The sequence below is a fragment of the Galleria mellonella genome, unplaced genomic scaffold (assembly GCF_026898425.1).
Source record: "Galleria mellonella isolate WM207_F2 unplaced genomic scaffold, CSIRO_AGI_GalMel_v1 utg116, whole genome shotgun sequence".
NCBI lineage: Eukaryota > Metazoa > Arthropoda > Insecta > Lepidoptera > Pyralidae > Galleria > Galleria mellonella.
In genome coordinates this window covers 3427432-3440237 of record NW_026441978.1, presented here as the reverse complement: position 1 = coordinate 3440237, position 12806 = coordinate 3427432, and the positions used below count along the sequence as shown (strand labels likewise).

The 12806-nt window shown below is 39.8% G+C and overlaps 1 protein-coding gene across 2 annotated transcripts in view; it reads left to right on the top strand.

Annotated features, from left to right (window-relative positions):
* Positions 1-12806, top strand: part of LOC113522130 (TATA-binding protein-associated factor 172) — a 64366-nt gene that overhangs the window by 43821 nt on the left and 7739 nt on the right. For both annotated transcript variants that reach the window (XM_052894720.1, XM_052894724.1), the window contains 16 exons: positions 176-261; positions 436-576; positions 788-921; positions 1545-1641; positions 2261-2403; positions 3735-3953; positions 4480-4604; positions 5109-5287; positions 5740-5887; positions 6554-6789; positions 7766-7898; positions 8695-8930; positions 9667-9847; positions 10605-10900; positions 11500-11673; positions 12334-12504. In XM_052894720.1, the coding sequence (XP_052750680.1) occupies positions 176-261; positions 436-576; positions 788-921; positions 1545-1641; positions 2261-2403; positions 3735-3953; positions 4480-4604; positions 5109-5287; positions 5740-5887; positions 6554-6789; positions 7766-7898; positions 8695-8930; positions 9667-9847; positions 10605-10900; positions 11500-11673; positions 12334-12504 (2699 nt within the window). The remainder of the gene's footprint in view (positions 1-175; positions 262-435; positions 577-787; positions 922-1544; positions 1642-2260; positions 2404-3734; positions 3954-4479; positions 4605-5108; positions 5288-5739; positions 5888-6553; positions 6790-7765; positions 7899-8694; positions 8931-9666; positions 9848-10604; positions 10901-11499; positions 11674-12333; positions 12505-12806) is intronic.

Sequence of the window (12806 nt, the reverse complement as noted above, 5' to 3'; positions counted from 1 at the left end):
AGCACGATTTTCGGCTTTTTTGCTTTTTGCCATTCTATGTATGTCGTTTAATTTTTTTGTCATTGCGCATATATATATATATATATATATATATATATATATATATATATATATATATATATATATATATATATATATATATATATATAATGTTATGTCCCATTTTTCATTGCAGGTTACCTCTCATGCTACCTAGTCCAACCGGCGCCCGGTATAGAGTACAAAGCTGAAGATGAAAGTCCAATAGATTGTTACGTTAAGGTATTCTATCTCAATATAATTATTTATAATAGTTCTGAAATTTTGATGTTTATTTTAGTGATAGTGTATGATGGATTATATGGGATACATTCTATCTAAGACACAAGCATACAACTTTTGTACAAAGTCTTCCACTGATGAAACACTGAGCTTTATTTTAATGTAATACTAAAGGTAATGGTGGTATACCTGCGGTCGGGCAGCGCGCTGCAGCGGCTGGTGGCCAGCCTCGTGGTGTCGGCGTGGGCGCGCCACCAGCGCCGCCTGCGTGCGCACCAGCACCACCACCCTCCCAACGGGCACTCAACGCAACAGGTGATTATTTGCTTACTTTACAGTTGTTTCCCACGAACCCATTATTCCAAGGGAATTATGAGATATTTTAATCTAAAACGCGGGATTGTGTGTATTGTATTTAAGTGTATATTTTATTTAATAAAAGCAGCTTCAATTGTCACAAAAATTAATAGTTCAATATTATTTACGTAAACGAAACCACCAATAATACAACCTTATTTTTATACAGGAAAGAAAGATGGAAACCGAGAGTGCTAGTGAAGAGAATGGATCATTACTAGCGCCACCACTGCTGACATCGACACTGCACACAGCATTGAACCAGGCTCTCTACTACGACGAAGTAGCGCTAAATTGTAATAGGTCAGTTATACTTGTGTATTCCTTGCTTCTAATGTGTTTAGGAAAGGTTGCCAAACATTGTTCTCAAATGATAAATATTTGGTTACATATGTTTTGTAATCTTATTTGCTAGTGTGTGTATACAATAATTTATAACTTGTAAAATTCAACTTTGATGAAAATAACAACTGAGTTTCTTTCTTTGCTCATTCTTCTCAGCTGAAATTATATTCCAAAATGGAGGGTAGAAAAAAAAATGTACTATTAATAATTAAAATTATAAAATATTAAGATTTCTCACCGCACAGTCTACACAGTGTGTCCAAGGATAGACTCATCATGTAGAGTATATGCCTTACTGGCATATGTTCAGCTAAGGCACTCAGTCTTGCCTGTTGTCTGGTAGTAGTAGTAAGTTTACCTAATGATGTAGAGTATATGCCTTACTGGCATATGTTCAGTTAAGGCACCCATTATGAGTCTTACCTGTTGTCTGGTAGTAGTAGTAAGTTTACCTAATGATGTAGAGTATATGCCTTACTGGCATATGTTCAGCTAAGGCACCCATTATGAGTCTTACCTGTTGTCTAGTAGTTGTAGTAAGTTTACCTAATGAGAATTATTTCTATTCTGTTTGAATGTAGGATACTGCAAGAGGCTCGCGATCTTCACGCGTTGATGAAACACTACAAATTACCGGTCGACAGCGAGGAGTTCAACAATATATTTAGGTTAGAACAGGTGAGATAGAAATTTATTTTCATTTTAACATAAATAATTCATAATTACCATTTTTTATTTGGTCCTTACAAATTTTCAAATTTTCTACTTTTAAATGTTGGAAGAAATCCTTTGAAAAGCCTAAGCTTGCTCAGGAAATGAGACGTCATGCAAAAAGAGATTTTCAGATCCAACTGGTAGTTTCAGTCTTTTTTTAATTATAATTTGTACGACAGGAGAACATAGATAGAAGAATAACAGAATGGTAACCCCGCCTACGCTATTGTTATACACTGGCGGGGCACCAGTGATAGATGATAGATGAGGATGAAGGCAGGTCAGTTGGCCCATCGTGTAGAAGTCGACAGGAATTAACTAGGATGGTTTCCAGGAGGAATCGCGTGGAGGTCGACTTTATAGGGTATATTGCAAGCAATAGAGCTATTAGAACCCATTACTAACAATGCATTCCCCCCAGTTTCAGAGATTAGTGCGTTCAAATAAACAAACTTTTCCGCCTTATTACATTAGTATAGATAAACCGCTATGAACATGAGTTCGCAATAATCAATATTCGCCCATGTATTCATACATGTAAGGTGCATTATTGAAAAATTTCTAAAACTGACATCCAAAATAGGTGTCTCAACTGACGACTGTAACACAACCGATGGTGGCTGCGATGAAGTTGAAGCGCGTGGCTGTCACGCTAGAAGAGCGGCGGAAGAACCTGCACTCCTCCGTCGGCCAATGTTCCAGCGAGCAGAGTACGCTCAACGTCTCGTGAGTGACAACACAAACATTATTTTTATTACTAACACTAATAATTCAGATATCTGATCAATAAAAACATATAAAAAATACAAACATGTCTAGAACAAGATCTATTTTCAAGTTGAAGCACAGCGTGCAAATATGAGGTCTTTCTTTAACATTAATTTGATTTTGCTGTCTTTCGGTTTAAGGGGTGGCATATGGCAGTGAAATTATAGGGTACAGAGGTATAACATTTTTGGTCTTAAGAATGGCAAAACATGAGGGCAACATACTGGCGTTCATGTCTATAGGCGGCAGCTACCGCTTTTCATTAGATGGGCCGTCAGCTTGTTTGCCATTCTAAGTTGTACAAAAAAATTAAATAATAGCATTTAAAGTTTTCGGTTGTTACACTTATATACTACTTAGAACAGGGGTGGGCAACTTGACGAGACCCAATATCTACTGTTTACTGACGAAACCCTGTGCGATCTACCAATTACATACTTCTTGAAATCTCAAATGAAACAACATAGTTCAGTACACAATTATGTAGTATTGTATTATTTTTTATTTTATTAAGTGGATAAATAGAAAACTAAAAATTATTCTTAGTAACTACTTATTTATATTAGTGTGAGCATTGCGTCTGAGCATCTTCCGCTTGATTTGCAAAATATTATATTCGCCTTGCCGATTATTATACGATCGACTGGACTAATAGTCGCGATCGACCGGTTTTCCACCCCTGAATTAGAACATCTGCAAAATTAAATGTATTGTTAAATTACAAATCGCATCAGTGATATGCCAAATCGAGTATTTTGATACTTGAACATATATTGATACTCATTAAAAAAAAAAAAAATCTTGACTCGAATCTGAACATTTGCAGATATTCAAGTATTTGTACTGATATTTCATGTACTTCATCAGACATAAGCATTTTTTAAATTCATTTCTAAAGTTTTCTTTTATGAAGACAATAAATATTCAGTAATCTAATAATTTTTCCTTGGGTAGTTAAAAGAAAAACTTATGTGGAACACTTGGGTAGTGTATATGTACCATATGTCCTCGAAACTTATATTTGAATACTATGTACCCCAAACCTATATCCAAATTTCATGTGTCCCAAATCTGTTTTTTACCATGTGCCTAAAACCTGTATTCAAATACCATGTATACAAAACCTGTATTCGAATACCATGTATTTAAACCTATATTTAATACCACTTACTTGAGTTCTGTATAATGACTATTAGGTACCTATTATATATTCAAGCCAGTCCTCGAGTCTGCCTGACTCAGCTATACTAAATTATTTAAAAATTACTAAAGAAAAAATGTATTTACAGCGTACAAGCAGCTCTAGCAGGTGCCTGTGCCAACCTTCACGCATTACCAGAGAAGCTGAACCCGGTGGTGCGGCCGCTGATGGAGAGCATCAAGCGCGAGTGCAGCGAGGAGCTGCAGCAGAACTCGGCCGACACGCTGGCCGTGCTGCTCGCGCAGCTCGTCGCGCGCGAGCCCTGCCCCAACAACAAAGTGCTCGTCAACTTGAAGGCCTTCCTCAGGTATCTGTTAAGTAGATGTTGCGCTGCGTCATACTCGTAGACGCATTCAAAAAGCTGTCAGTGATGCTATTTGAATTGATCACTTATTGTTTTATTGTCTAATTTTGAACTAGCAATTTGCTACTATTTTACACGGATTTTTTAATAGCAAAATATAGTGTAACTTGAGTTATATTTTACTTGCTGATAATTTAGCTTTTCTTATATGAAAAAGTTTAAAGTTGGTTAAGTTTTTTTTTTAGTTTATGGATCACGAACAAAAACAAATCTTTTACCTTTATAATATTACTTATAGATTATATACATATAATACCATGTTTTAATTTTCGTGTTTCCTGTATATATAAGAGACTGAGGGGGAAATCGTTTTTAATAATTGTTAAGGGATTTAGAGTTTTAATTTCAGAAAGTTCCTTGATTTTCTATCAAGTAATGTCATCTCTATCTAATTTTATGTCATTCTAAATTTGAAAGTAATCAAAGTTGAACCTCCATGTATGGATATTGAGAGAAGTACTGTCCGCAGATGCGACCCGGAGTTCACACCTCGCATCTCGCTGGAGACCGCGGAGGAAGCGGAGTCGGGCAGCGGCGACAGCGGGCCTGAGGGTCGCGGCGACCCGCAGCGGCACAAGCATGACCACGTCGCCGGTACGTACTGTATGTTACATTATATAGACAGAGTGTCCCCATACAAATGCTTCGAGAAAAGTGAGTTAACTTTTTCATACAATTTTACGTGATAAATAGCTGTGAGTATTTCCTTTATAACTTCTGTATTTATTTCGTTTTATAATTTTTGCATCTTTTAATTCGTAAAAACTTATTTTGTTTATTAAATATTTATATATAGATTCGTCAAGACACATGATGTGCACAAGTATATAGAACACTGATAAATAAACGAGTCGGCTAATTTGACAATTAGCTGACAAAAAGTTAACCCGTTTTTGAACCTTTAACTGGCTATTGCTTGACATAGGTCTCCCTCATAAGGGGGGATTTGTCAATAGTTGCCACAATTGGCAATTCTATCACATAATGTACATAAGAAATGTACATTATAGGTAACCCTATTCACACACACACGGATAACATATGTATATAATGTGTAATTGTAGATGAATTATAAAATGAGTGTACTTTCTTTCGCAGTGGACAAATACTCTGGCATCCTGACGCTGTGGGAGCAGCAACGCGCGGCGGAGCGCTGGGCGCCGCGGCGCGGCCGGCCGCCCGCCGCCTCCACCACGCCCGCCACGCCCACCACGCCCACCACACCCTCCGCTGCCTCCGCGCTCGCGCTCGACCACTTGTTCATGCACGAGGACGAGGTAACTTCCTAATCCTTACCATCCATTAACAGTCCGCTACTGTTGCACTTGCCACGCTTGGTAGGCAGGTTGGCAACCGCAGTAAGGTCTTGGTGATGTTTTAAGAAGGATACTGCTGCCTATCACTCGACCATTAAGTTCCTTTAATCGCCTCTTATGACACCACACGGCGCATTTACTATCTTCACTTCTTTGCTATTATTTGCCTTCCTAATATGATAATTATAAATGTGAAAGTGAGTATGTTTGTTATTTCTGAGAGCCTAAACGGCTTAACCGAACACTATGAAATTTATTATACTGGTACTATATAATAAATATGTAGAAGGACATAGATTATTTATTACATTAGATCGTAGTCATTGAACATATCACATGTCGCATGCAAATCCTATCTTCTCTATTTATAATTTTAAGTGCGATAAACTGATAATTTGACATACACGGTGCAGGCCCGCAAATTACTTCGGATACAACGTCGTGGCGCTACGCTGGCGCTCGTCAGCCTCACAAAGTACTTCGGCAACGACCTGCCTGAAAAATTGCCCAAGCTGTGGGAATTCATCACCGAACCATTTGACAAAGTGATGACAGACAATGGTGAGTGTATTTGTGTTACTTGTTAAACTATTTTTTACACGTCACACTATATTTTTACACCATTGTATTACGAAGTTGCCTGCAAAATATTGCTACAAGGTATGAGTTTTGAGCATCATTAGTACCACGGTATTTTGTTTTATGTAATGTAATTTTTTTAATATTTCATATATAACAGTACATGTTTTTTTTTATGGGAATAATAAGGAGTTCTCTTTCATTCTCTCCCCCGAGGTTTTTATGGGATGTATATAGAATGATAATCGGGATAGTACGGATAGGTAAGGATAATGTCTGGTCAGTTAGCCCATTTTGACAAATTCATTAGGAATTAATCACTATGGTTACCAAGAGAATATTAAACTGGCAAATAACATTTTTATTAATACGTTCACACTAGTATCCGCTACTAACAATCCCCTCCTCTTCGTAGATCTCTTTTTTATGGGTGAAAATAGGATGGTAACTCTGATTGCGCTTTCAGTAGGTATACACTGGTGTGGTACCAGTAAGCGATGATAGGTGAGAATAAAAGCAGGTAATTAAACCCAACGTTGCGAATTCAACAAGAATTAACCGTGATGGTTTCCAAGGGGAACCGCATGGAGGCTGACTTGATCGATATTATACCTCATTACTGACAATTCCTTCCCCTCTCCTGGGCAGAGCTGGAGGCGCAGTCGGTGGAGGCGGCGGAGGAGATGGTGTCGCGGCTGCAGGTGTTCGAGGCGGTGTGCGCGCACATGGGCGATGCCCTCTGGCAGCAGCTGCGGCGCGCGCCCGCAGCGTGCTGTGCGCTGACCCGCAGCGCTTACACCGCTGTGCGGCACATGGCCGCGCGCGCGCTCGCCGCCATGGCCGCGCGGGACGACGCCGCCGTCATGCACACGCTCATGCAGGAGGTAACAGCTCCTTACTGCTGTTGCTATGTGTGCGCTCTGAGATTTGATCGCGCGTGGGAAGTCACTGTCTAGCTTATGCTCTTGTACATATATATTTTAGGCGACATTTTAAATACGCGGTAAAATTTGCAATCTCCTTGTTAACTACAGGCTGGTGTTTGATTGTATTGAAATTTAGTGCTCTTATGTAAGTTCAGTGATATTGTTACTAATAACTAGTAAATATTTATTTATTTATTTTTAAAAGGTACATCAACAGTGTAAATACAGACATTAATTTTAATTGATATACAGGGCTTGCATCTTGCATTTACACCAATTACAGATGTACACAACATTTTCTTAAGTCATCGATTACACATTAACAAAATTGACACCAACAAAACTATAAAAAAAAAACATACAGGTAACAAATGTAAGAATACTTAAAATATATAATTATTAAAATTATTAGAACAGTGCACACAGAATTAAAATTATTGGTTGTGGAAAAATTATGATAGTATTACGAAAGAACTTTTAGAATTTTACTCTTAAATGACGTGGGATGGTCGTGAAATATATCAAGTTTGAGGGGCTCGTTACAGGAATTGTACGTATTGATTAACCTCGAGACTGTAGCATGCAACCCCAAATTAGTTTTATGTCTGGGGATTTTAAAGACAGCTTTGCATTTGTTACGGGCATTTAATTTAGGGTATTATTATATAATTAAACTGATCTTATGATGAAGGCGGAGAGTGGCCATAGGAATTTGTCAACTATTTCTTATTATTATTTCGTTGTGTTTGAATTCGTTTGATTTGTCTTTACGAAAATTTTAACCAGCAATATCCATTATTCGACAATAATTTTTTTTTTATAGTCATAATTTTTTTTAAGTTTATTATACAATTTATTTACTTTTGACTATATAAATAAGAGTTGTGTTTATAATCGATCTAAAACTAACTAAACATTATCGTGTTTTGTGTAGCTAATCCCGGCGCTGAGCGAGGCCACCAACGAGCGGGTGCGGTGCGGCGCCGCGGAAGCGCTGGCCCGCGTCGTGGACGCGCTGCAGCTGCAGGTGGTGCCGTACATCGTGCTGCTCGTCGTGCCGCTACTAGGTTAATATTATACTGTATACTGTACTGACGAACAGTCATCATTATAACAGCCTTTAACTGTCCACTGCTAAACAGGAGCTTCTCCCTTGGGGGTTTTGCCAGTAGTTGCCATGCTTGGTAGGCGGATTGGCATTAATGACCAATGACATTGAATAATACATATCATAATAATTTATTTTAATTTATTTTATGCATTTTAGAATGGCAAACAAGCTGACAGCTCACCTGATGGAAAGTGGTAACAGTTGCCTTTAGACATGAACTAATAGAGTATGCCATGATACCCCCCATGCATTGTCATTCTTGAGGATTAAGGTGTTATATCTCTGTACCCTGTATATTCACTGTTGTATTTCATCCTTTAGGCCAAAACACAGCCATGTAAACCGCTTCACGGTTGAGACACGAATGGGGCAAAGGTATCCAAGTAAATTATTTAATGTTAGTTATTAAATAATTGTTAATTGACAATAGTTTTCCAATCTTTATTTTATTATTATTTGTATCATCATCATACCAGCCATTAATTTTTCACTTTTTAATATAGGCTTCTCTTTTTTGGGACATTTTCCTAATAGTTACCACGTTTGACAAGCGGGCTGGCAACTGAAGTTAGGTTTCTGTGATATTTAAAGAGGAATGCTGCTGCGTGTTCGTTGTCTATCTAGTTCTTTTAGTCGACTCCTACGACAGCTACGGGAAAGGAAGGAGTTACCCATTTAATGCCGTAACCACACGGCATTATAATTTGTATACGGCGGGGTGTTTATGTGTGTACGTGTGTGCGCACGCGCAGGCCGCATGAGCGACCAGTGCGGCGCGGCGCGCGTGATGGCGACGCGCTGCTTCGCGGCGCTGGTGCAGCTGATGCCGCTGGACGGCGCCGTGCCCGAGCCGCGCGGCCTGTCGCCCGACCTGCGCGCGCGCCGCCAGCGCGACAAGCGCTTCCTCGACCACCTCTTCAACCCCAAGTCCATCGCCGACTACAGCGTGCCCGTGCCCGTCGCCGCCGACCTGCGCTCCTACCAGCAGGTATCTCGCATACGGCCGCACCTTGCATTATATTATTATTATTATACATACTGTCTCCATAGAAATGCTTCGAGAAAAACGGCTTCATTTTTTCATACAATTTTGCGTGATAAATAGTTGTGAGGGATTTCTTTATAACTTTTATATTTATTTTGTCTCAGAAATTCTGCACCTTTTTCATGCATAAATACTCATTTTATTTATTAAATAATACATCAAGATACATTTTATGCGTAAGCATATAGAATACTAATAAAAACAACGAGTCAGCTAATTTCACAATTAGCTGACGAAAAGTTTAACGCTTTTTAAGTTTCGATGCTCTATCTATATAGTCTAAGGTACACACCTATCTTGCGTGCTTTATACCCTATGTTGTATAATGCAAGTGAAGTGTACTCATTCATTCATACCATCATCATCATTTTAGGCTTTATCCGTCCATAGCTGGACATAAGTCTCCCCCATAGACTGCCATAAGGAACGGTCCTGAGCCACCTGCATCTACTGACTCCTAGCAATGCATTTAAGGTCATCTTTCTATCTAGTGAGAGGTTGTTATTCTTTCATATAATGTACATATATTCTTAATTGTACACAAAACATAATGTTAAATACAATTCATTTTAAACATAATGTACAAAGGCGAACTTATCTCTAATAAGAGATTTCTTCTAGCAAATCTTTTCATGTGAATTGGTATTTTAAAAAATTAAAATATATTTTCTTATTACAGGCGGGTATTAACTGGCTAAGGTTTTTATACGAGTACCGGTTACACGGGGTACTCTGTGACGACATGGGACTGGGCAAGACTCTGCAGTCCATCGTAGTAGTAGCGTCTTCACACTTCGAGCGCGCGCGCGACAAACTACCCGCTCTACAGTCGCTTGTTGTTTGCCCCCCAACGCTTACAGGTACCATTATATGTTGTAATTTCTTTATAAAATCCCTTTTTGTTAAATGGATGATAATTGGTCATCCCGCCTACGCTAACAGTATACGCTGGTGGGGCACCAGTGAGGTTGTACATAGTTGTGTTTGTGTCGTTGTGGCACATAGTTGACAATGATAGCAGGTTAGTTAGCCCATCGTGACGAATTGCACTAGAATTAAGCATGATAGTTTCCAGGGGGAGTCACGTGGAGGTCCACCTGATAAGGTGTATTGCTAGCAATGAGGCAGTAAGACTCCGTTACTAACAATCCCTTTTCCTCCCTTATACAGTACTTGCAGTTTGCCCACTACATGGTACGCGTAGATTTTAAAAGTAGAAAAAGGACATATAACACCACAGTTTTTAAGTTAGATCTTCAGGGATACAACTGTGAAAATTACATTCAATTTGCATGCAGTAGTTTTTGTGTGATACTAGAATAAATATACAGATAGACATTTCTAAAAATTACTCTTTTGGCATCTATTCCTCTTATTAAAACTCTTCATTTCATCTCCTATGTACAGACATCGTCTAGTCACAATTTTGTTATAATAGTAAGATGGAATGACAAACAAGCTGACATCTACCCTGGTAGTAAGTGGTAATCTTCGCCTATAGCCATGAATATTTTTTTAATTTAGCTACTTTCATGTAATTTCTTATATCAATCACAGAAAATTTATATTCATTCAAAAATGAAATTTAATATTCTAACAATAAGTGTTATATTACAGGGCATTGGGTGTTTGAAGTCAACAAATTCATTTCCTCGAAATACCTCAAACCCCTCCAATACGTCGGGCCGCCGATAGAGCGCGAGCGTCTCAGAACACATGTGAAGTACTACAATCTCATTGTAGCGTCTTATGACATTGTCCGCAAGGATATAGAATTCTTTAGTAGTATTAAGTGGAACTACTGCATATTGGATGAAGGACACGTTATCAAGAACGGAAAGACGAAGGCCTTTAAAGCTATAAAACAATTAGTCGCGAATCATAGGCTGATATTATCTGGAACGCCAATACAGGTTAGTGATTTTTAAAAGCCTTTAATTACTGTTACTTTGGTATAAATTTAATCTTTCGTTCCCCTTTCTCTCTTCTTTATTCTCCCTGAAGCATATTAATTTTAAATTAATTAAATAAGTTGTCCTTCGAGCCGGATTACGTGTTGGAAAAGATTTTCTGAAATAATTGATATGTGAAAACTCATATTATTACATGTATTTTTAAAAGTGATATTAAAATAAACCCACAAGCTCGTTCATCCACGGCCACTCAGGTTATGGAATGAGCTCCCTGTCGAAGTTTTTTTAAGAGACTACAGCATGGGGTTGCTTAAAAAAAGGATAAAGAGGTTTCTTCAGGGTGTGTCAATGCGCGCGTAATACCTCTAGTTGCAGGCGTTCATATTTTACGATAACATCTATTAGCAGATGAATTGTACGTTTGTTTGTTACCTCAATGAATAAAAAAAAAATAACCGCTTATGGAAGAACGAGCATTCATTAGATTTTTTTTTGTTTAAATTGAATTATACTGAGAGTGAACTGTGTGTGTCGCTCTCGTAATATATTCGTACGTAGTGGTAGCGGTTAGTGTAGTGTGTGTTGCGTGCGCGGCGCAGAACAACGTGCTGGAGCTGTGGTCGCTGTTCGACTTCCTGATGCCGGGGCTGCTGGGCACGGAGCGGCAGTTCACGGCGCGCTACTCGCGGCCCATCCTGGCCGCGCGGGACGCGCGCGCCGCGCCGCACCAGCTGCAGGCCGGCGCGCTCGCCTGCGAGGCGCTGCACCGCCAGGTCCGCCTGCTACACCCATACACACGCACACACACTAACACACACACGCACACACACGCACACGCACACGCGCACGCGCACTTGCACACACACGCACACGCACACACACGCACGCAACGCGCACACACGCACGCACCGCGCACTCACGCACACGCACGCACACACACACACGTACGCACGCACACACACACTCACTCACGCACGCACCCACACACACACACACACACGCAACACGCACGCACGCACCCACACACACGCAACACGCACGCACGCACGCTCGCGCGCACACACGCACGCGCGCACGCACGCACACGCACGCACGCATGCTCACGCACACGCACGCACGCATGCTCACGCACACGCACGCACGCATGCTCACGCACACGCACGCACGCATGCTCACGCACACGCACGCACGCATGCTCACGCACATGCACGCACGTGCACACGCACACACACACACACACACATTATAATTAATTATCTCTTCCTATAAATTATATTTATTACATTGAATTCACTTATTATATCACAACTACTTAAATTATCTAAATTAATATATGTCTAACCATAATTATTAGAGATTGAACAAATTGGATGACTTACACTAAGATATGAATTTTTGAGACAGGTTTTTCAACAGCAATATTTCCATTCCAGGTGTTACCATTCCTGCTGCGTCGTGTGAAAGAGGACGTACTTAAGGAGCTGCCGCCAAAGATAACTCAGGACTACTACTGCGAGCTGAGCCCGCTGCAACGGAGGCTGTACGAACACTTCTCGCGGGAGCACATGCCGCAAGGCATGGCTAGTCACACACACGTCTTCCAGGTTTGTCTCTTACACCTCTTTGTGGGCTGGAAATAGTTTCAAGTAGAATTTAGATTTACGCTATTAAATTTCAATATTTGTTTGCGCTTGCCACAATAGATGGCGTTGTATACATAAAAAACTGTTTTACCTTTGTTCAAATTGACAAATAATTTTATTTTTCGATTACCTCGTTTGTATATTTTGTAAATTTTATATTTGTTATAAGGGATGGGCAGCAGCATCGCTCTTGAAACGTCATCAAAGTCTAACTGCGGTTCCCAACCTGTCTGCCAAATGTGGCAACTACAAAACCCCCCGTT